This window comes from Rhea pennata, chromosome 3 (genome assembly GCF_028389875.1).
Source record: "Rhea pennata isolate bPtePen1 chromosome 3, bPtePen1.pri, whole genome shotgun sequence".
NCBI classification, from domain to species: Eukaryota; Metazoa; Chordata; class Aves; order Rheiformes; family Rheidae; genus Rhea; species Rhea pennata.
The window spans coordinates 64,338,945-64,364,298 of NC_084665.1; the positions used below are offsets into that span (position 1 = coordinate 64,338,945).

At 34.5% G+C, this 25,354-nt stretch overlaps 1 protein-coding gene across 8 annotated transcripts in view; it reads left to right on the forward strand.

Annotated features, from left to right (window-relative positions):
* Positions 1–25,135, forward strand: part of REPS1 (RALBP1 associated Eps domain containing 1) — a 68,787-nt gene extending 43,652 nt beyond the window's left edge. Inside the window, exons 9-20 of one of the 8 annotated variants that reach the window (XM_062572470.1) lie at positions 3,192–3,331; positions 8,134–8,214; positions 11,163–11,250; positions 12,126–12,227; positions 15,394–15,466; positions 17,666–17,784; positions 18,490–18,554; positions 19,534–19,719; positions 21,187–21,282; positions 21,893–22,041; positions 22,622–22,727; positions 23,820–25,135. In XM_062572470.1, the coding sequence (XP_062428454.1) occupies positions 3,192–3,331; positions 8,134–8,214; positions 11,163–11,250; positions 12,126–12,227; positions 15,394–15,466; positions 17,666–17,784; positions 18,490–18,554; positions 19,534–19,719; positions 21,187–21,282; positions 21,893–22,041; positions 22,622–22,727; positions 23,820–23,888 (1,274 nt within the window). In that variant the 3' untranslated portion in view covers positions 23,889–25,135. The remainder of the gene's footprint in view (positions 1–3,191; positions 3,332–8,133; positions 8,215–11,162; positions 11,251–12,125; positions 12,228–15,393; positions 15,467–17,665; positions 17,785–18,489; positions 18,555–19,533; positions 19,720–21,186; positions 21,283–21,892; positions 22,042–22,621; positions 22,728–23,819) is intronic. The other 7 variants (XM_062572472.1, XM_062572471.1, XM_062572473.1 and 4 more) reach the window with 7 other exon arrangements.
* The last annotated feature ends 219 nt before the right edge of the window (positions 25,136–25,354 follow it).

Genomic DNA, 25,354 nt, shown 5'->3' on the forward strand with positions numbered 1-25,354 from the left:
GAACTGTGAAGTAGGGCACTGGGAGTATCTTTTTAAGTATGTTTTCTCATGGAATGCAGCTTTTTCAAAGAAATTGTGTTAGTGATACTCTCCTGCTGCCTGAAGCTATAAGGTGATTAACATTTTCAAATGGTTCAAGAAGATTGATTAAATTTGTGTTTACCTATTTCATATCAATTTTAAGCTTATTCTCAAAACTTCTGAACTGAAGATAAATTTCTATCCCTTTGTTAGAGCTTTTTGCTTTGCTCTTCCACACTGCAGCGCTCTCTGCTTGAAACTTGCTGTCTCTTGCAAGCAAGCACATATATGCTGCTCTTGTGTGAAGCACCTGTATACCTGGTCATTTTTATGGCAGATTAGCACTCTAGCACTATGGATTGTGGTCCATCTCAGCTGAAAATTGTTTAAAAAAAAGAAAAACACAATTTTTGAAAAGAAAGATATTAATATATCTTTCTCATGACTAGAGAAAGAGAGGTTTTAATCTTTGAGTTGATTTTAAGTTCTTGGAAATTATGATGTTGGAATAATGTGGCAATTTCACAATACATTTGAATCATTTCATATTTTGAATTGGATCATATACTTCAAAGTTATTAGGATTGCAGCAGCTCCAATTAAACTTAAGAATATGTTGTGCTTTGGTATTTGTAGTTATATAATGTCGGCTCTTCAGAACAAGCAAGGTGTGTCTGGGTAAGAATCTCTAGAAGAAAAAACTGCAGTGGATGAAAATCCACAAAGACTAGTTATACAAATATTTTTCTATTTAAATGCATATGCATTTATTTTATCGATTGAGTACTGTGACTCGCAACTGTCTTGAGACAATATTTTCTTGATCTGCAGTTGAAAAGAGTAGTAATCCCCGTTCTTATTATGTAAAAAAAAAATGAGTATTTTCTCTTAAAAATCACTTATTAAGTCAAGAAAAGCTACAAAGTCTTTACAAAACTCAAGACAGTTTTTACCTTTCTTTCTGTGAATTTGTTTTTTGTTCAGATTGCTGCTACAATACCATTTCCTTTTAAGAAAAGGAAAGTTAGGTTGTAACTCTCTTCCTTATTAATAGATAATAGACTGAGAATTTTTCCAGGAATACTTTCTCTACGCAGGATACTTTTCTTATGAAATAAAATTTTAGTCTTGATTTGTTTTATTGCTTAGTTAAAACTTTTTCAGTCTTACGGAACGCAGCATATAATTCAAATTTGCTGCTTATTGATGATATTTTATGGAGAATCTGCTATGCTTTGTGTCTTATACAGCTTAATAACTCTGACCACTTAACATTCTTCCTGTATGTGTATTGTTTGTGTAGATCTTTGTAAATTCCCTGGATTAAAAAAAATCTGGATAGTCTATTCACAGGAGTTTTCAGCCTTATCTTTTGACCTTGCATTTAACAGTATTCATTCAGTATCTACAATAGCACAGTTAAAATCAGAATTTGGAGTGATTTTTTTCGTAACTTATTAGAAAACTTTTGTTTAGTTTGCACTTCAAAGCAATTGATACGCACTAAGTATTCTCAAAGCATTACCACTAGCATATTTTGAATTTAGTACGAGTGTTACAGACAATGGCCACAGTATGTAATCTTGGCTACTTGCTTATAAACACTAGCTTGTTGTGAACTATTTTTTTTATTGCTTGCCTTTTTTTATTTTTAACCTGAAGGAGGTGGAGCTTCTGTCTTGAATAATATATAAACTTTTTTCTGAAGGACAGCAGTACGAGATGTATGTGCTTGATACAATTTTAGGAAGGTTGAGACCTGATACCTGGTTATTCACAGACAGTTTACAAGATCTTTGTTTTAAGTTACTGCTTTTTCTATGTGCATGTGTTCTTTTTTTCTTATCAGTAACATCTCAGCCTCCCATTATTGCATTACAGTACCATTAATTCCGTTATGGGTTTTAGCGAGATTTTTTGTTCTGCCTCTCTTGCTGGAGACCGTGGCCTATTACTGACTTTCCAAGGTGCCGGTAGTCACCACTGACCGTTCAAGTGTCTACAGTTCAAGCTTTTTTGGGGGAGCACATTTACTAGTTGGTTGGTTGGTTTGTTGTTTGTCCTTTTTATTATAAATCAATTTTTGGTACATTGTATCATGTGTTGTTAGTGACAGTCATCTTCAGTCATATATCTGATCATTAAAAAACATTAAAAGCTTTTTTAAGTGGATAACTTCAGTTAAGCTTGCTCTTCTTAGGCAATATTTTTCTTTGCTCAGAGTTTAATTCTTTGGACTGCAGTCATCCATCAGTCTGTCTAGCTACTTATCAGTCACACTCCCAACTGCTGCTTTTACTTAAATTGCACAGTTGTAATCTGAACTTCTGTTTTTTGAAGTTTTCATGGCGTTACTTTCATCTGCATTATTAGATCTAACAAATTAGAAGACACTCTAAGCAGGATTTCACCAAGTTGTGCAGAACACTTAACCTACTGTTTGCATTTCATTTATACCATCTTATTATATTTTGGACAGAACAAAAATGCAATTTTTTCATGAAAATTTGTATCACTTTGAAGAAGGGTATCTTCAAAGGATTGTAATTGTTTGAAACCTGTGAAAAACTAGAATTACAATAATTTAAAATGTGACAGCTGCTAGGCTAGTTTGCAAAAGGCAGTGAATTTAAACACCAATAATTTAGTAGGAAGTTTTAAAACACAAGATATTCTTCAGAGAATAATCTTATACGTGAACTAGTGGTTTACTTCAGCTCTGGTTTCTCTTTTGTGTGTGTGTGTGTGTGTGTGTGTTAATATATTGTTGCTGCATTAGCCTTTCATTCAAGGGAGTCTTCTTTACTGTAAGATAAAACTTCTCAGTGGTTCTGAATTTGAAGTAATAAATAGCAGTGTGAAGTTAATTGCTCATAGTGTAAGTGTAATTTATATTTATTTCTACATGTAGTCAGTGTTCATGCTACTTAAAATCTCAAGCAAAGGGAGGTAGTGTGACACAGAATAATCTTCAAAGTGCTTTTCAGGAAGGTCCTCAAAATGAGTGCAGTGCCTTATAAATAGCATATTTGACTTGAATGAGTGTGTTTTGTCTGCTGCTAAATATTTACATAGAAAAGTCAAAAACAAAAGGTACTTGTACTTTCCATGAAATGGTGAGCAGCTTTTCTGAGATTAAACTGAATGCAAGTCATGATTTTGGTTTATAGTGGTTCCTGTCATTTCAGAAGCTGGGGAACAGACCGGTGAGGTAGGTTATGCCAGCTCTCCAGCAGAAGCACCTCCAAGCAAGTCACCATCTATGCCATCCCTAAACCAGACCTGGCCAGAACTGAATCAGAGCAGTGAGGTTAGAAAACGCTTTTATCTAAGAATTCTTTATTTGCCAAAGTCGTTAACTAAATTATATATGCATCCATAATTCATCATAAGTGCAGTATTGATTACAGATTGAATGCATTGAAAAAACTTCTGCTCTACAATAGACATTAAAAAAAGAGGAAGGTTCTGCATATATTAAATTGTAATAAAAGTAATGTTTACTGTCCCATGGTGAGATGAGCTACTGTTTAAATGTTGACAGTAATTAAGCTTTATATGACTGATAAAATGATCTTGTTTCATATTTATTGGAGTTTTAATCCATTCTTGATTTTCTTGGGGGTTTTCTCAAACTTTTATAGACACAACTTTTGCAAAACTGCAAATAAATGTAAAACATCTCGCTGGTAAGGTAGAGAAGCTGTAGCTCTGTGTTTGTTTCAGAAGCTCAGATTCAAAGTTGAATCTGAAACCAAACACTGGCTAAATTTATTTAAATATTACGTTTCTGCTGTCTTGTACTGCTAGTGTTCATTTTATCATCTAGATAAGATTGTTTATAGTAAACCTGTATTTTGTCAGAATTTGAAACCTAAATTGCCCAAGAGGATTCTTTCAGAAGTAGCCTTTGATTTAAAGGAAAAAAAAATCTGTAAGAGTTTCATTATCCTAGAATTTTTTGTTGTTGATCTGTTTCAACAGATTTTGGGGTTGGCAGTGTATTCTGAATAAATCAGTGTTTTATTTTAAGAACTATTTCAGATACTTAAATGGTAAACAGAAGGAGAAAATTACACAGTTTGTACAGTGACTGTCAAAGTTGGGGGCATGAGCTACACCTGGTACTCCTGGATGCAGTCATACTGTAAAGATGTAGGCTTAATTTAAATTATAAGAAAACAAGAGGAAAGTACTGGAAGTATTTGTTGAAAAGTCTTTTCATTTAATAATCTGAGATGCACAAGAATCTAAAACTTCTTTTAACAACTAAGATAATATCTACCTATAGGTAGAACTGTTTTTCTTGGGTCTCATACTAAAAGGACTTCTTTTGGCTTTTTTCTCCTCTTTAGCCTTCAAGTGAATAGACTTGGTAGTAGGAAACCTAGACAAACTGAAGAGGAGTCAAGATGAAAATGAAAATAAGCAGGCCTTTTACCATTAAAAGGCAAGAGCAGATGAGTTTTTGTTTATCTCTTAGAAGGACGGACTTGTGAGAGCCTACCTTGCCTTTTAATGACAAATGGAAGCCTTGCAGTGATGCTATCATTAAATAAGTTACCTAAGGATGTGATTTAGTGATTCTTAGCTGTTCTGTTTAACAGAGTGGCTCTTAGACTGCTGTTTGAAGCTGTTTTAGAAAGGAGGTGAGCAGATACTCAGTTGTTGCTAAGAAGTTGTAAATACCTGCAACTGTTTTAAATTTTGTGTTGATGTATTCCCCTGTACTTGTAATGAAGGTTTAATAGGCTAATCATTGGGTAAACTGAAACACAACTGAACAAATTCCTCCAGTGGCCAGTGCAACTCAAACTAATTAAAGTAGCAAATTGTCATTAACTTTGCTCCACTAATGCAACTGTGTTGTGAGCCAAAATCTCTCTTACTTAACTGACATTCTCCATCTAAATACACAGTGTGGTATTTTTCTCTCTGAATATCAATTCAAACTTTAAAAGATTTGGAAAAACTCTCAGACTAAATATACTAGCAAACACTAATTATACTAAAATGATTTAAAATTATTAAGAAATTGGTGAAATGCATGAGGAGGTTTTCATCTAACACCAAGGAATTTGGATTTTTTTCACCTACATTGTTATGCATGTTTCTTGCTCCTCATCCTTCCTTCCATCATGAGTCAGGTCAAAGTCCACAAGGTTTTAATGTCATGAAGGAATTTCTGGTATTACTTCAGGCGCTAGTATAACTGTTTCCTCTTTGAACCTCTTCTAACTGTCATCTGCAAAGGGATTGTTTGAAAAACTTACGCAACATTGCCTGAAATGACAGTTGATCATATTTTCATTGCACTTGATTTCAAAAGCTGTGATTCCTCTGTTTTTTCTAGCTCAGAGTAGATTTTTAGACTCTAATTGCTACACTCTGTCAGTGTAAACTCGTGAGTATGGACCAAAGCATCAGCCTCAAACCTCAAAAGAAATAGCACCATAAAAGTCTACCTTACTCTTGATGCTATCTTATGCATGCATTCTCATGTTTTTACTCATCACTTCACTTCTTTCTCATTTTTAGACACCTATGTTGTCCAGTCTCAAGTCTCAGTGCTTAGTTCTGAGAATATATATATAAAAAAAGAAGCCTTTTAAAATTTTTAATTTCTTTGAAAACTGTCTAGTATGATATGGTTTAGCACCACGCTCTAACCAACTGAGCTAATAATGCCAAGGTCACGGGCTCAATCCCTGTAGGGGCCGCTCATTTGAGGGTTGGACTAGATGATCTCCAGAAGTTCCTTCCAACCTTACGATTCGATGATATGATCATAGTAGCTTTGACACAGATATGGACAGCTGGTTTGGGCTCACAACTACATGACCTTTTTTTGAGTGTTTAGACCTTGTAGTAACAGGTTGTTGCAAGTTTTAGTTGCTAGTAGTTAACCTTTTGAAAGGATTTCCTGAAAGATTTTTAAGAGTCTGGAAGATATAATTTAATTAGTGGGAGTTTTAATCTTGGAACTAACCAGCTGCAATTCACTTCTTTCTTAAACTATACACAGTGCTTGAGATGCAGTCCAGTAGATACTTAATATATATGTTTCTCTGTTAACTGGGGAATTAGCAATGACTACCCCTTAGTAATATTTCAGGATCGAGCACAAATGGCTTGTTCCCCTGAGCAGCCAGAAGGAATTAGCTGGAGAACCTGAGGCCAATTAATAAATGTCCTGCAGGATCCTGCAGAATAAAAAGTATATTCAGCACACTGCAATCTTAGGTTTTAAAATAAAAAGTACATCAGCATTTCTGACATCCACCTTAAATGAGATTTAGCACTGATATAGATGTAACATGGATACTGTATGTCTTAATTTTTTAAAAAAACTTCTCTGTAAAGGAGCAAGATTTCTATAATCAAACTATTTGCCAGTCTCACCAGTAACTTTGAAGCCATAGACCAAGTTGTGTTTGACTAGTAGTAGTCCTAAAATAGATGCTACTGCAAAACTACAAGTTTCAAAATAGATGCTACTGCAGGTTTTGCAGAAACAAGCAGCTGTGTGAAGGCCAGAGGCCAAGCCAAGGAAAAGGCTAGCAGAGCTCAGCTGTTAAGTTTCTGACTTTGTCAAGACTGACTCACTCAATGTGTTTATATAGCTCCAAAGCAATAGTACTATGCTGCCCCTTCTTGCCCAGGAGAGGGGAAGCACAGAGATGAGTTAAGAGTTAATACAGGGAGTAGGAGAGCGTATTTAGGGAGAGAAAGCTTACATTCTTGTTATAAAAGTTTTATTGGAGTCTGACAAAGGGACAGTTCTGTGTGTGGGGGAAAAAAAAAAAAGGCAGCTGAATAATTCCCCATGATTTATGCCTTAATTGAAATTCTGAAATTTCAGAATCTTTCTGAAAGATATGGTTCTGTCTATACAAGAAACATTTCCATATATGAAGGCACTTAAAAATTTTGGGTCTTTTCCTGAATTTTTGTAACTAATTTCAGCTGATTAAAAAGTTATTTAGGAGTTTCCATAAAAAGAACTATTTCTGGAATAACTGTTCTAAACTAGTTTCATATACAGGCTATTCACTGAATACAGTGTGGTAGAAAGGAGTGCGTGAGATTAGCTTGCCTAACAACCATATAGGCCATCCTGTGTCTTCAGGAAACATTTACAGTTACTTGCCTTTAAAGATGGGACAAGAGTATTCATTTGTTTTCATAGCTATACTAATGTCATTTTTGTCAATTTCTCTGAGCACTAAAAATCTTGTATCTGTAGTTTTTGCTGTACTGTTTGAAACTTGACTAATGTTTATTTGTTATTTTACCAAGATGTAACAATTTTAGCATTGCTTGTGTGATTTGTCATCTAGTTTCTGTATTACAAATTAATTGTATGTACTTTAGTACTTCATTGATCCAACTGTGGCTGTAGCTTGATTTATTAAGCATGAGGACTCTGAGAATTATGTATTGATACAGCATGCCTATATCTTGTAAAACTGTTCAGAGATTCTCATTTGCTTTTTGCAATCAACAGTATATTTGAATTTAATTCTGTGTGTTGTCAGTGATTTAGTCTTGTAAAAATACTCTTTTTACAGAATAGAATCAATTCTCGGGTTGCACTGGCAAGCGAACTGGTTTAATTAGATTACTCTGCTCAGTGTTCATTTTAACTGAGATTTTGAAGAAAAATCACATTTACTAAATGGATTTTCAACTTGGCAACTACAAAACTGAGGAATCTTTCTGTGGGCTTTGTAATTATGAACACCCACAACATATGACATTGATCATATTGTAAAGATATGTTAGTGGCTTAAGCACCTTTTTTAACTTGTTTGTGTTTGTCAGTGAAAATTATACTCTTAGAATACTTCTGAACTGACTGCTTACCTGTATCTTCATCACGAAAAGTGAATATAGATGGTTAATGTTGATGGGTAATACGCTTGCTTGCACAGCAATCTCAAATTGAAATAAAAGATTCAGTGTATATTAGTGTGCTTTCCAAGTCAAATACTGTCCAGTGTGAATACAGCGCTTTCCAGTGCAGCCTCCAAACTACTATGCTAAATCTCCTCAGTGATCTTTTACTCCCATCTTTCTCATCATGCTGACTTCTCTCCTCTGTCTGTTCAGCAGTGGGAGACATTTAGCGAACGCTCTTCAAGCTCACAAACTCTGACCCAATTTGATTCTAACATTGCACCAGCTGATCCTGTAAGTCAATCACTTAGCTTGCTTGTTTGAAATTAATTTTATTAACACTGAATTTCTGTACATTGTGTTTAGCTGTTATGCATGATTCTATGGACTGCTTTTTTGGGAATGGTGGCAGGCTTATTAATTTTTTTGCTTATGTTAGGAATATAAGTTTTTCTGGTACTACTCACTTAATATCAAAGTGCAGAAAATGCTTTCTTGATTTTGATGCAATACAACACTGCTTTCAAACCTGTATTATGTAAAATGTTTAAATGTAAGGATTTTCTGAAAATATTCATAAGATAACTTCAAGGCCTCTCCCAGTAATAAATCAAAACAAGCTCTGCAATTAGAACAAAACCTTAGTGCTGACAGTGCCAATCTAAGGGAAAAAACTATCAGACTTTGGGTGTGGTATTTCATATGTTAACGTTTTTACCATGTTACTTATTAGTAGGGCTTTTAGTATTTCTCCAGCTAAATCTTTTGCTGTTTTAGTTCTTTAGTGAGGAGTGCTCTGAATGATCGTGTAGTTAAATATTTGCCTTGAATGATTATGTAGTTAAATATTTTGCCAGGCTTTGGAGCCAGAAATTTACTACAGTGCTTCAAGTTCTGCTGGTTTTAAACTTACAGCATGTGACACTGAAACAGTTCTAAAGTGCATTAAAACTACTTTGGTACTTAAGTGCTTTCATCCTGCTTTTCTCACAGATTTAATTATCATGGTGTTAGTGTTCATTTTAATTTATTTGTATAACATAATAGAGGCACATAATGCACATTTCACTGTTTCTAATGTTAAACAGGACACCTGTGTGAAAAAAATATGTATATAGGAGGTCTGTATTCTTGGAATTAACGCTAATATTTATTAGAAACAATGTTTCTAGGTGCTGGAAAATAGAAACAGTGCAGTTTCAATTCTAACCTCTAGAATCACCCTTATTTAATATATTCAAAGAAATTGAAATGTCATACTTAAAATCCAACCCTTTTTCATCTCTATGATAAACTTCTTCAGTTCTCTGTTCTACAGTTACAAAGTTTTAAAGAATTGTACATATTTGAAATCAGTTCCTAGTTTTATTTCTTAATTTATAGAATTGCTCAGTATCACTGTATTGCTTCCACAACAGATTACAATAGTAATTACAATAGTAATTTATTTTTACATATAATTAGCAAATAGGAGAAATCTGAAGTATAAATTTTTTTCCCTGTATGTGGATAATTTTAAAAGTAGAACTGTGATGATAGTATATGGAAAGAGTATGTATAAAAATACTGGAAGATCACGTTTTTGAAAGTTTTTTATTTTTTTTTTTTTTTATTTATTTATTTTTTTTTTACTTACTCTCTCTGCAATACAACTACAATCATGGTAGGTTTTTTAAAAAAACAGTGAGCACCTTTGCATGCTAAAGTAAGTCTTAGGGACAACTACTTTAGAGGCTTTATTTTCTTACTGAAATACAAAACAAATTGCATCAAATTTCTGTTAGTACTTTGCAGACTTCTTATCTTAATCTCTATAGTAATGATATAGGCCCGAGTTATAAAACAACTTGTTCTCCTGTGTTCCCAAAGGAGAGAATCTATTTTCTTGAGCATTTGTTAATAACTAACTAAAGGGTCAGTTCTGACTCTTTTTTCTTACTGTTGGAGAAGCAGCTTGTTTGAAGGGAAAAGATAAGTGGGAGGAGTTAAAAAAAAAAAAAAAAAAAAAGAAAAGAAAAGAAAAAGGCACATTCATTCCTTAGGAAATGAACATAATTTGCCTATTTTAAATGAAAGTTGGTAACATGTTAAGTTGCTTTGTGTGTATTGATCTGTATTAATACTTTGTATGAAGTTCATTTAACTTTTTCAGACAAATAAAGTTTTTTGTTTTAGCTGCTTATTAGATTTGAGCACAGGAACAAAGTAGCTACAGCAAGAGTGATATTTGCATGGCATTTCTCCCCTATTTTATTGAAACATCCAATATATTTTTAATTGACCTCCATAAGTTATGTTAAGAGAGTGTTTGACCTGTTATTAAAAGTTTATATTTACAGCAAAAGAGTAATACAGATCAGTTTAAACAATTATTGGAAATTATTTGTGCAAGTGTACTATGCTTTGTGAAAGCATTCTACTTAAATAGTCAAAATGAGGTTAGCCCAAACAGTTTTGAAACCTCTTGATATATACCTAGAGATGGAATACGTTCTGTTTCTTTATGCCATCATTGGCCTTTACATTCACATATTCTGAAGATTGATGACAGAAGAAAATCTCAAATGAGTGTGTCCATATTTTTGTTACACGTGGGCCAGCGTAAAAGTTTAGGGTCTTTTTTAAGCTATATAGACTTGATATACGAATCAAATGGAAAGGGCTGTTTATAAAGTACATTGTAATAATGTAGTCTGTTGTTCAAAATACAAAGAAAATGCCTAGGTATAAAGTCAATGTCTATCTATGCTTATATATTTCATAGTGTTTACTAAGGCTTCAAGAATTTTTCTATTTTAAAATACCTGAAATTATTTGGCTTGAATTCCTACAAAGTGTATTTTACAGAGAATTACTCACGCTGTTTTAAAGAGCCCATAACTTTGGGGGACATTGTAAGTAAAACCCAGGAGTGGGGTTTTGAAGTTTGTTTTGAAGATGCATTTGCAACGGCAGATAATCTGGTATGCCAGGCAATGGCAGAAAGCTAGCAAAGTAGAGCTTCTAATTACATCAGTTAGAGTTAACTATAAAAATATTTCTAGTGCCCTTTTAAACTTGAATGCTAGGTACACATTATAGATGTTTAGAGTAACCTTGGCTCATAGAGCTTTGGATGTAACTCCCTGAAACTCTGTAAAAATTAAATTTATGAATTTTTGTTTGGAAGTTGCTTTCACATGATATGAGAGATATAACAATTTAAAACTGGATTGACACTGCTTCCTCCATCTCCTCCACAGGATACTGCAATTGTGCACCCAGTTCCCATAAGAATGACTCCAAGCAAAATCCACATGCAGGAAATGGAGCTTAAAAGGACTGGAAGTGGTAGGATGTTTTTCCTTGCTAATTGGGAGAGTTCTGTGCAATTGGAGTTGGCTTTGCTTCCTTAAAAATTCTGACATTTCTTTTCTATGTCCTTAAATAAAAATATCTGGAGTTGCAGCAGTATAACTACTCATGAGATTGTGTTAAGTATTAGACTACCATTCTGATATATGCTGAGTTTGTGTTGGCTGTTCAGTGCTGGGAGGATTTCACCGTCTATAGGAGATGATTGCTTGGAGGAGTTCAGAAGCATGTTAGTATAGATTTGTTTGGGGACTCTGCGAGGATGCCTAGGTCTCCTCGTTAAATACTGAAGGAGACTGTGCAAATTGAGAACATTGCCTGCTTTGGTAAATTCTGTGTTTTGTAGTTAATAAAATTGAGCTGTGGAGAAATGGCATGTTCTGCTGTCAAACCAAGTCAAAAATACCAAGTTTATTCCTTTGAAACCTGATAGCATTTGAAAGGCCTTCTTTATACTGTGGTCAACAACAAGCAAACTTGATATATTTTCTTTAGGAATAGTGGAGTCCACAGTCTCAATTTATAAATGTGAACTAATACTCCAATATTTCATAAACTCATTTAACTTTTGTACAGCTTATAGTGTATGAGAATAAACAAGTATGCACAACACATTTCTTTCAACATTTTGCTGACCTTGTAAATAAAGATTCATAACGGAGCACTGAGAAATAAAGGTACACTATTGAAATGTGTAACTTAACACTTTTATGTAAAAGTGTTATTTAATTTAAACACTTTTAGTTTAAATACAGCGTTCAGTCTAGGGGAGAAAATTTTTTGTAAAGCTTTGACCTGGGAAGTGAAGACTAGTTTGAATACATTTGCTTATTTAGACTTTTTTTGTCTAGATCATGCTAACCCTACTAGTCCATTACTTGTGAAACCACCTGATCTCCCGGAAGAAAACAAAATGAGTTCATCTGTAAAATTTACAGCTGGAAATACAGTTAGTAAGTATCAAAGTATTTTTGGATATCACTATTAAATTAAGCAAACTATAGAGCTGATTATTTTTCAGTGAATGAAACCTTGCTAGATGCAGAAGCCCTGAAATGAGCCTAAACTTAACATGAGAATACAGGTATTTCTCACATAAAGTATTTATTACAATTTTTTAACTAGTTTTATATATATGTCTGTGTGTAATATATATATATATATTGTATATATATATACATATATATATATATGTGTGTATATATATATATATACACACACATACACACATACATATACACACACACATATATATTTAAAATAAATGTCCTTGGAAATGTTCCTGCTAGCTCTGTTCAAAAAAGTACATTTCCTGTCAACTGCTTTATCTTTGTTTTCTATTTTAATTTCAGAATGAGAAATTGAAATGTATTGAAGGTTAAATTGAATAAGTAACATTTGATTCTACTTCAGACCCATGTAACATTTTTTGAAAAAAAAAAAAGGCTATTCTCCTCTGTTTTAGCTCTTAACAAAATGTGGTAGACTTACAGATTTCTTTTGCAGGTACAGCTTTTTAGCTGCCCATGATAGCTTTCATTTATTTTAAGCACCTTCTACATCTATAACTTTTTGGTTTGGTTTAGTTAGCCTATTTGTCTAGTATTGAGAAAAGTCCTAGATCACATGCAGTCTGAGTCTCTAGAGTCTGTTTCTGAAACTGTTTTCTCTAACTCAGGAACTTTCCTTCAGCAAAAGGATAAAGATGTGGAAGTATTTTAGTAGGTCTGTAATACAAGAGTAATCTAGAAGGTGCCTTTCTGAAACAGTTTTTCTGTTGCTCATGAGGTCTGTTTCAGTGACACTGTTTTCTTTCATGGTAGTTTCTTGAGCCTTTCTGTCTTTTTTTTTCCTAGCAGAACTCTGTTCTTACTAGGAAGTCTTCTGATGCAAAAGAAAAATCCTAGCAATATAGAGGTTTGGAAAATACCAGGCAGAATATTAGAATATCTACCTTGTACACTGAGATACTCTTTACTTAAGCTTGGTAGACCTAGAGGCAGATGCAATAGAAACTTAATACTCTATTTCAGTGATATTGAACTTAGCAGTTTAAAAGCAAGAGAAAGAATGAGCAAAAATGGTCTTTTAGTGGGGAAATTACTACTATAAGCAGGATCTGACCTCTGAGAACCCTTTCATTTATCTGAATCCTTCCATTCCTCCTCATTTATCTGAATATAGGTTAATTCTCCAACACAACAGCAATAGTTTTGATAAAATAATAGGCCTGTAATTCTAGTTGTACCAAGAACGACACTTCCCTCAGAAGATTGTAGGGAAATAAAACAGATCTCGTTGCTGTGTAGTGAGCCTGCTCTGTAACACCTCAAAATGTTCTTTGTAGTTGTTGTGGGAAACCCATCCTTCTACTGAAGAAATAGCTCTTGTAGGTGTTGAGTGCAACTTGGATGCTTAACACTTTTGTGGTGACTCCTGAAGAAATCACTTAGTTTAACTTCAGAAACTGAATTTCTAGTGTTTAAAGACAACGAAGAATTTGACAGGATTTTCTTTGCAGGCTTGCTGTCTTAGTAATTATATTTCTTATGGTTCTTCAGTCGTACATTGACAATGTATCTAAGCACTTCCCATGCTAAATCAGTGACAGTATTGGTAGTGCATTCTTTGAGTTATTGGGCTGGTCTTATTTCAGTGTTAAATTGTGTGTTTTGGTTTACCTTAAGGGGATGGGGCCAAACTCTTTTTAGTAGTGCTACGCGACAGGACAAGAGGCAACAGGCACAAACTGAAACACAGTACCAGAGCACTGGAACAGGTGGCCCCGAGAGGTTGTGGAGTCTCCTTCTCTGGAGATACTCAAAACCCACCTGGATACAGTCCAGTCCAACATGCTGTATGTGACCCTGCATGAGCAGGGAGGTTGGACTAGATGATCTCCGGAGGGCCCTTCCAACCATACCAACTCCGTAACTGTGCCAGAAAGCATTTAAGAATAGGGAGTCTCATTCTTACTCTTAGAAAAAGATTTATTTAAAAAAGTTTTTTGTCTATTTTTGTTTTAGAAGTGTTATTTCATACATTGGTATTCTTAACTGTGAGTATTTTGTTCTGGGGGTTTTATTACTCAAAATTTAGACGTAGGGTATTTTACTTCATGTAGTCTACTCTTCTTGGGTCACAATATTAAAATAGTATCTGAAACTGAGAACCAGTAGAGATTTTTGAGCATCAGCCTGATGTTGAGAAGTTTGCATTTTGTCTTTATTAGTGCTTTGTATTAATCATAATTTAGCCTAGAAATGATGAGTTTGTATGTTGTAGCTCAAACCTTGTCCAGGAAGAAGGGACAAACTTACCTCTAGGTGTTCAAGTGTCTTAACGCTTTTGAAAGTTTTAATATCCTAGGAGGTTAAAGTAATCCTTTGAGTCTGTGTAATTCAGAAGAATTAATTGTACGAGTTGATGTTCTTAAGTAGAATTTTCTTCCTACTGTCTTCTGATCATGAATCTTATTGCTCCAGTGACTTTCCATCTTGCATTGTGCCTCACTAGGTGCTCTGGAGTCATCCAATGTGATAAATTATTCTTTTCTTTCAGTTAATATGAATTCCACAAAAATATAGTGATTTTTTTTGAGACTCCTGACTACTAGCCTCAATGGTAAAGAAATTACGGGAGTAATGAAACTATTAGAATTCATCTGTGTACTGTACATACCTCTTCCTTTGACTTCTAAGGTTAATGATAGGGTTCTTGAGAGCTTCTAAAATCAAGCATTGTCCTACTGCGTGCAGGTTTTTGTTTTGTTTTTTTCCTTGCTCATGTTGGCTAGATTGTTGAAGTGATAGAATGTCAAGTGATAAAAATTGCACTTAGGAAACTTGCCATTCATGTTTTAAATATAACGTTGTTGTCACTGTTTATTCTTCGAACCATCACAGTAGTAACCAGCAACTCATAGTATTGGGGATTGGTTTTGGTTTGTATTAGGACATTCAGTTATGTGAACTCAAGAGTTTTGAATCCCATCCAGATGATACCTTACAAGGACATTAAATTGTTTTTGGTAATTTGAAATTGTATATTAACTGTATCTGATAGACTATAACAGTGATGCAAAAATGAATATGAAATGTTGTGCTTTCCTTCTACCAGCAGATGGTTACAGCAGTTCAGACTCCTATACTTCAGATCCAGAGCAAATTGGAAGCACTATAACACGACAACGGTCAGTAGAGCAGCAACGGAATAAACAAACTAAGGCTGTTTAGACTAAGGTCTAGTTTTCCTATTCCGAATTTTTGGTTATTTGACAACTAGCTTTTAAAGTGATGGCCAGGGCTGTTGCTTCAGCAGTCAGGAGTCTGAAGGCAGTCTGTTTTCTAACGTGTTGGAAATGTATGCTGTTTCTGTTAATGTGTAAAGTGAGAATTCAAAAAATAATATAGTCTAAAGAATTGTTTGAGATTGGCCAATCAAATGAGTCTGATCAGTCAAATTTTGATGAAAACTTTTTCCTTAAACACAAGGTGTAATCATAGATAATCATAGTGTTGCTTGCAACTGATTTTTTTAAAAAACACCATATTAAGCATTAAGGAGAAGGACCTCGTAATTCTGTGTAGCATAGGATTAAAAAAAAAATAAATTAGAAATATCATGGCAGTAAATCAATCTCTGTTTATAATGAGCTTGTATAAGATAAATGGCAGCCATAGGCCCAGTATGAATTAAGGGATTGGAGGAAGCTGTGCAAGCACATAACCAAAAATGCATCTTATGACATAAGAGAATGTGCTCTACCAGCTGGTGCTAATTGTCCCCATTAAATCTGTGCCTGAATAGGATTAAAACCAGCTACGCCATTAACCATCTTACAATCAGTTTCAAAGGTAAGTTTCAAAACAAAAATAATTAGGGTGACTTCAATAACAAAGACAGACTTGCAATTACTTTTCAGTACAACATCCTGAAAACTTTACCCCATTGTTACTTAATGGCAAATCTGATTCTCTGTCCTGATTCTATATATGCTTTTGCCCTATCCAGATGATGATGTTTGTTGTTTTTTGTCATAGCACGTTCTTCTTGTCTCTGATTTTTGTGTTGGGTTGCCTTGCTGACTTATGTAGATCAGCTTATTTCTGGCACAGGTAGCTTCTGTCCAGATCTTCCAAACATGGCAATGTCTAGCTAGGAAATTACTCTCCTACTTCCTCTTTTATTTGCTTCCATTGATATCTCTCTTACCAATTGCAACTTTACCTATAAACATGGCATTCTGCTTAATACTGCCATAAGTTCAGAGTACTCTTTATATTTTAAAGAAGCTAAAACTGGCAAAGCTTTGTCAGATAATGATATTTCAGGAGTGTTCTTAACCCACTTTTTCCTTTTTTATCCTACCTATGCCTTTAAGACACTACTAGCTGTAGGAGTCATTGTAATTAGATTTGTATTTTGTTAACTTAGAGGGGTTATGCTTCTGTAACACCGCACCTTCCTGGGAGGAGAAAAGCAGATACTTGTATTCAAATAACTCAATTTTCTGTCTGAATTTATAAATTTGGAAATATCAGATTTTGGTGTGACACTTAGGGTACCTCTTAATTCTCCTAGTTTCATCTCATGATGTTTGTAGAAAAATGTTAGAGGGGTCGATCATGTAGAAAACTCACTTTTGTATAATAAAAGTGTGGCTATGTTAACGTCAGATGTCCGTGTTTTGCTCTAAATTGTACTACTCTAAGAATTTTATGCAAGCTGCTTTTTAAAAGAAAACAGCATAAAAATATTGTAGACAGTAAGTCCCACTTAAATTGTACTTGAGTAGTGCAGTACTTCATCCTTCTAACATGCTTTATGTATGCTTGATGAACTTACAGGAGATATCCACTAGATGGTGATCCTACCTAACATACTTTATGTATGCTTGATTAACTTAAGAGATGTCCCCTAGATGGTGATCCTACCTAAAAATGAGTCAAAATTTCTGAAGAAACATAATATTCTCTTTCAGTGACATTGAACTTAACAGCTTAAAAGCTAGTAAAGGTGTTGACATCATCTTACATATTTCGCAAATCATAGTGACTACCATCTGGGTGGAATTACCTCATTGAGGATTCTGCATTCCTGAACTATTGTGGTTTGGGATGTCTGTTAGAAGCTATAGGTTTCCCCAAGATAAAGTACGAGAGGCCAAATAAGAATAATTTGGAGAAGGGAGTTTAAGGCAAATAGAAATATAGAAACTGTGAAATCAATATCAGAACTTTAAAAGTGATTTTGCACTCTTCAAAATCAAAAGCAATCGGACTCTTTTCCACCTATCAAACTTATTTTAATTGCGTACATTGAAGAAATTTTGAATTTTAATTCTGTTGTAACTGCCTTAAAAAAAACTACAGACTTATATTTTTTGCAGATCACATTCAGGAAACTCTCCAGACAATACTGCGCCACCTCCACCCCCTCCAAGGCCTCATCAGTCTCATTCTCGATCATCATCTTTAGATATGAACAGATCCTTTTCCGTTACCCCAGGTAGGTATACTGTGTTCCTTGTATATTTTATATTTCAGAACATCGATCTCTGAAGCAGACAGAATGTGTTTTCAAAACATTACTTCTGAATGAGCAAGCTGAAAATGTCAAGTTGTTACTGTTTATACAAAAATATATATGCTACTTTGATTAAATAGGTAATTTAAAAGTAAATTCTGAGTGCTTGCATTGTAGTCTTGTGGATGAATGTGTGAAGTAGAGTTGGGAAATAGTATTTTCATAGTGTATCTGCATGTCATGGATTGCACCTACCTGTTATGTTCAAGAGGAGTTCTTTTGTTATTTGAGCTATTTAGAAGATTAGTATTAAATACTTAAGAGGAAATGATTAAAGGTCACTTTTGATGCTCTTGTAAATGTTTCTATTGTGCTTCTGCAAGGTACTTATCAGCTCAGGGTCGTGAAATGCAAGGAAATGCTAGCAGTATATAGTGGGGTTAAAAAAGGCTAAAATCAGAAAAGTATGACCACGTTTATGTTTCAAAGTGGAGTAAAAGACAATATCCCCACATTCTTGTTTTTTTCTATTTGTAAATTTTTGAAAGGAGATTACACTCCTAAATATGGCAGATTTATATGTAGGCATCATTTTCAAGATTTTTCATATTGACAAGTTGAAAAATCAGATAACGTTCTAATAAAGTAGAATTACAATCTTAGCCAAATACGATACCTCTCTTACAGGACAGCAACAGACTGGAGTTGTTGCCTATCCCCCTGCAGTGCCTCCAAGACCACAGCCTTCACAGGTGACATGACTTTTGAAAAAATCATACTCTAACTTGATGCATGAGACGGTAATATTTTTATCTTGCTCTAAGTTGTAACTTCTCTCTAAAATGTGGACCATTGGCTGGTATTTTTGGAAAACAAATGGAATACCTATGTTCTAGACTTTGCCATATGTTAGCTTTTCCTGAAAAAGGAATTGCTTCTGGTGGAAACATGGAGAAGAGCTTAACCTGGAGATTGAGGAGGAATGAACAGTTTTAGCACTCTGTAAGAGAGGAAACTTCAATTTTACATTTCTTTCTCTGTTTCTGCATTGCTAATAGTGCATAGCATATAATGTGAGAGAGATTTTTTGAAGTGCTGTGAAACTTAAGTACTTGTCTTTATATCCATATGTCGGGCGCAGGGTGTGGTTTTACATAATGTGTTTGCTCCCAAGAAGAGTGATCCCACTCCTTTCCATGTTACAGACTAAGTGATCTTGCAGTACTAACCTGGATCAGTTCAGTTAGCTAGCCTGTTAGAAAACATGTCCTGCAAAGTTGTTTTTCCTTGTCTCAACCAGCTGAATCCTTCAGCTGCTGCCCAAATTTGACATGGGACAAGTAGAGTTACTTTTTCGATTGTTTTTCAACAGCAGCTAGAATCTGAGTTATATGGCAATTAATTTTCTGTGTCACATGTAGAAGACTATTAGTTTTATAAACACCAGAAATAAAGCCTAGTTCTTAAGGATTTCTTATTTTGCTTGAAGCTGCTTCTGCAGTGTAAATATTCTTAAGCAGTCTTCTGTGTGTTTTTCTCCGCAGTGTGTAGTTTGTCTGTTTTTCTTGGATGAATGTGCTTCGTTCTAATAACGAGACATAAATTGTGAGGCTAAAAAGGCAATTTTCATTACTAGTGTTCTGCCACAAACTGCTGTTTGGGAAGTTTCTTTATCTTAGATCCATTATGTCAAGAGCTTTGTTGCTAATTATTTTCATTGTTCTGTTGTAGGGTGCAGGTCCTCCTGTGCATCGCCCAGTAGATGCTGAAGGCCTAATAGCTCATACCAGTACTTCACCTCAACAAATACCAGAGCAGCCAAATTTTGCAGACTTCAGCCAGTTTGAGGCATTTGCTGTTTCAGGTGTAAACAAAGAGGAAGATGATGAAATTGAAACACACTCAGAAGTCTTGCAGGTGAGCAGAAATATATTATCATATTGTCAATATTATCACGTACTTAATACTACCAATAGTTATGAGACTTCCACTGTTAAAACTCACTTACGTTGTTTGAAGTAATGATTTTTTCTTAGTGACCTAATCTATTGCTAGAAAACAATTTTATTATGTATTGTTGTGCTTCTTTAGTAATTACTAAACACCTAGGCAGAAGAATTTTTATGCTCTTGATTCTCGCTCTTAATAAATACAAAATCGTTTGAATTAGTGTGTGTATGTGAACAAATATATTTGTGTTAGTTCATTTAAAACTCAGTGCAGGAGAGAGTTCTCTTCTTGTTGTTTCTGCCAGTCTTTCAAATGACTTGCAGGTAAGTGCTAAAGTAGTATGTCCTTCTAAATGAGGTAACTGTCTTGTATCATAAACAGATGCTAAAATCCAGTTATTCAATTTAGTTCAAAGCCATTGGACAAACTGAAGTGAAGAGAGCTCCAGAATCTTTCTGTAATAGATTTTTCTGAGATATTTACAAAGGCTAGTTCCCTACTATGTGACACAGGACTTGGAATTGGGAAACCTGAAGGTTTATTTCCATTTGTTACTGCATTATTGTGACTACATGAATTGCTTCATGTTTTCCTTCTCATAATTTGCACCCTCCATACAGACTGTAAATTCTTTGGAGCGCTTGGGCATCATCAGTTGCAAAAGCATCTAATGCTTCAAAATTCTCCTGCTGATAGGCAGGAAAATACTGCTTCTCTCCCCCGGGAAAATCAGTGAGATAGACAACTTGAGCACTTTTCATGTACTTCATCGCAAAATTAGCTGTCAGCTTAAGCTGCTACTTAGCTGCTTAAGCTAAGCCTGCTGATTATTTTGCACTGAGGTGGATGGGGAACAGTCATATCTGTTCCACTGGAGGAGTTAGCCTTTGGCAGTAACAAATAGCTAGATGTTAGTAATAATGTTATTGCAGAAATAGCTGTAGTGTTTTATCATCGGGTCACAACCTCTGCTGTAAATGCCTTGCAACAGCAGGAAGCAGACTTTGTTCAGAGATCTTCTGGTGTTCTAAACATCCAGAGTACAAATGCTTGAGAGAAGAGCACTTTCAAATAACTGTTTAGCAGGTTTTTCTTAGTGAATTTTGATTCTGTATCTAAATCTGAATTTCTGATACAAAAGGCAGGTCAGGCTATTGATTCTGGAAATGCTGCTTTTTCCTTTGTGCCTTTTCTGTAACCTACTCCCAGAACAGAGCAGTTTGTGACCAAGATTATTTTGGATGAGTTTTGCTCTAAAGCAGGTATTGTTATTATATTCCAGCACATGCTTCTAAAGAAGACTTAAGCTAGAATTTAGGATGTTAACTGTATTCTTACATCAGAAACACAGCATCCTCCTTTTTATTCCAACTGATGCTGAATCAAATATTTGTTAAGCAATGGTTTTCTAAATGTAGTTTTAAATTCTTCTAGGTTGAAAAGACCTCTGATTCTGCAAGTTCTCTTAGAGTTGCCAAAGCAGATGGAAGAGTTGAAGACAAAGCACCTGCTAATGTCCCCACTACTGCGGTATGTAAAGTACATTTGGAAAATGAGTGCAGTTGTCTGATGTATATGAAAATATGTTTTTTTGATTGATCACAAATTTTATACGCTTCCACTCTAATTCAGTTTTCTTACACTTAGAAGTCTCAAAATAGACCAACATATGGTGAATTTTTGCATCATAAGATGTTCACAATTAGTTTTATTCTCAAGATGAACAACAGAGCATTACAATACTTTTAAGTATTCAAGTTTTAGAAACAGTTCAAAACTGTTTTAGTGCAAAACTTGGTAACAGTATGATGTGGGCATGTAGATATTGGAGGAGGGAAGGAATGTAACCAAGATGCTATTGTGTATTTGCAGTTATGTCAGTGATACCACTGGGTTTTTGCTTGCACATCAAGCATGTCAGCATTTAGCAACTTACTGCCCTTTTACCAGAGAAGGAGTTAGTTTTTATCCAGACAGTGTGAGGATGCATCTAGATCTATCAAAATGTATCTGGTAGGGTTATAAACTTGCATTTGGCCATGTAACTGGTTCTAAGAGTACATAACACAAATTAACAGATACGGTAAAGTAGAAATGCACTATATTTGTGAGAATTAATAGACTGTGTTTCCTCTCTCAGGGTAAAGGTACTACTCCCCTTGCTCCACCTCCAAAGCCTATTCGCAGGAGATTAAAGTCAGAAGATGAGCTAAGACCTGAAGCTGAGGAACATGCACAGAAAACAGGTGTCATAGCTGCTGTTCTTGCTTCACAGCCATCTATTCCTAGGTAACCCAAGAAGTGTATAAATACATATGTTGTTGGGAAGTTTACATTTAGTAGCAGACAGACTTTCTAGGAAAGAATTGTGAGCAATTTCAGTGTGTTTGAATTAGTCACTTAATGTTTTAAAGTGATGAGGGTTGTGGTTTGTTTTTTTAATGAAATCATCCTGAAGCCCCCACTATCGAGAGACTTTTATAATGAGCTTGATTTTTAGAGTGTGGACTCTTAACTTCTGCAAGAATGCTGGAAAGAAGTGATGAAAATATTATAATGTAGTATTTAATTTTAGATAATGGTTGCTATTAACAATGCGAAATTTAAACCTGCAGTCTTTGTGTCCTAGCATGAGAATAGACTATTAAATTAGTCAGTTAGAGGTAAATGTGCTATAGTACGTTTGGACTTCAAGAGCCTTATTACAGTTTTTAAAATGTGCTTTTCACTGTTTCATTGAAACAAGTTATATTTTGAAAAGGAGTTTCTGCTCACTTAAAGAGGGGTTATAAATGAGAGGTTATGAGGGGTTATAAATTCAGTTAAACAACAAAATGACATATTAAAATATTTCTAATTGTATTCTCAGATCAGCGGGGAAGGACAAGAAGGCAATTCAGGCATCAATCAGACGTAACAAGGAAACAAACACTGTTTTGGCCAGATTGAATAGTGAACTACAGCAGCAATTAAAGGTAATGCCATAATCTTTGTCTATTTAAAAAAAAAAAAAAAGAAAGAAAGAAAGAAAAAAGAAATCCAAAGAGGACAAGACATTAGTGATGTATTATAACTGATATCTGTGCATGCAAACGATAGGTAGTAGAAGATACCAATTTAGAATATTTAGTTGTTTTTATAGATCATAAAAGATACCTAATTGTGACATTTTTTGTGAAAGTTGCATTACAAAGGATACCTTTACTGCTATAAAACATACTTTTCAGTGTCTTGATTTGCTCTCAGCTGCATTAAAAATGAGGAGGCAAAAAGTTGAAATTTTAAATTAGTATTAATAATTCGGGGTAACTGTTGTGGTTGTCCAGTATTCTATAAGCAGAGTATTAAGAAGAGCAGTTGAGGTGACTTTCCTTTTCTGAGGGAAAAGAAGACTTTAAAGTCTTCTTGTAAATAAATGTACATAATAAAATAGGATAGAATGCAAAGCTTCCAGCTCAGTAAACAGAATAGTTATCAGTTTAAGCTATTGTCCTTTTGGATTTGTTTGTAGGCATCTACACTCCTACTATCTTATATTTACAATGGGTAAATTCAATGATCAAGTTAATAAAAATAAATTTTAAAATGAATTAATGTGCTATCTAGCCTGAAGATAGGCCATTTTAAATACTACCAAACCTGAATTTTACTTGTTAGTGGTTATTTAAAAAATAAAGATGCATAAAATTCACAAAAGAGGAAAAATTGGGGGAAAAAAGTAGGCAGCTACTAATCTTTTAACTAACAGGAGGGCCTCTCTTAATACATCAGACTTCATTTGAAAATGCTACAGCTATATTTGCAGCTAGTTACTACTTCGTAATTGTGGGTAATTTGAAAGGAAAGAAGAAATAATAAATGACTTCAATTTTTAGCAAAGTACAGATTTTCATTTAGAAATACTCAGTAGCCAGACTGCTGTTCAGATTATGGGAAAAATTTCCAGATTTTAGAAAGGACATAATAGTTCTCAAAACTGAAGCTGACATTTGCCAGTTTTCATCACATGAGGAAATTTTTAGTTTTCTTTCTCTGTGTACATTGAGTAGAAAATCTTTCTTTTGTAGGATGTTCTTGAAGAAAGAATCTCCCTGGAAGTCCAACTGGAACAGCTTCGACCCTTCTCTCACCTTTAAAGCCTACTGCCGTTAACTGTGAATTTACTAATTTTGAAAGGGGTATTGGTTTCAAAGCCTATTTAAAGATCCATGCGTTTAGCTCAGTGCACTCTATTCTACATTAAATGTTGTGGCTCTGTTTTGTCAATCTGTCCACTTTTGTATTTAAGTATTTTAATTTCAATACAGGAAAAAAAATTCCTTGAATGTGACACTGCCTCTCACATTTTCTGTGGGCATCAGTGATCTTTGTTGGACTTGAGTTTGCAGAGTTCATCACCAAAATTTCCTACTGGAATCTCTTAATGGTTTCTTTTTTTCCTTATCTTTGCAGAAGAGAGTTGCTAATCAGTTGACTTCAGACTTCAAGCACATAAGCTCTTTTGCTATGACATTTGTTTTGTTGTGCAAGAAAAGAGAAAAACAAATAGGCTATCATCAGCCACAAATTATCTCCCAGGCTGCCTTCACAATTTGGAAATTGTTGACAATTTCAGAAAGACCTCTTTGCAATAAGCCAACTTATTCAGGCTGACAGTGTTCTTGCAGGTTGTTAGCTCTATCAGCCAGATTTGATTTTGTGTTTTTGTTGCATACGTTGTAGAGTATGTGACCACAGATTGCCGGGTGTTCACATTTTATTCATTCATGATCCTGATTCAGCCACATGCATATAAAGACTTATGGTACAATTGATAGTCTATCAAACAGACCTTTTCCAGTCATTCCTTCTGTGAAGAGAGTTGAGTATAAATCCCAAACATACTGATGACACATTTCCTGAGCACCACCTATAATTGCATGTTTCACACATTACCTTTTAATAACTGATCACATCCATCAGTCTCCACTATAACAAATCATTTTGTCCAGTAATGTGTCAATACCTCTATGAACTTCTAATTCCCAGCAAAATAAATAAATGAACAGTTTGTTTCTTAGGAATCCTGGGATACCCTCTGTCATCTTGTTTTCAAGCCTTATTTCTCTGGCATATAGACAGACTTCACTATTAACAGAGTTCCCTGAGTGTATTCTGCTATTCAGGTTGATGTACTGTATTAGGATTTGTTGTATATTGTATGATACACACCTTTTGATCTCATATGTAAATTTGCATTAATTGCTGACTAACAGCAGATATTCTATTTAATGGCTGCTTCTGGCTGTGGGATCATAGATGTTTAACTGCATGGATGTATCTCTGCAGAATCAGAACTAGCAATTGTGTGATTTTTACACCAATAAAACAGCACAATATTTTAGTTTTGTTGATTCATCTTTACCTGGGGATTGAAACCTATTCAGAGATGGAGAAGGATTTATTACAGGTTTACAGGTATTTATTACAGTGTTTTTTTTTTCATTTTATGGCATGTACAAGAAGCAATTGATTATAATCCATTGACTTTTTTTTTTTTTGCTCATTTTCTCAGCTATTGGACAGAAGTGGTCAAGTTCTCTTGGTAATCTGTTGTTCCTCT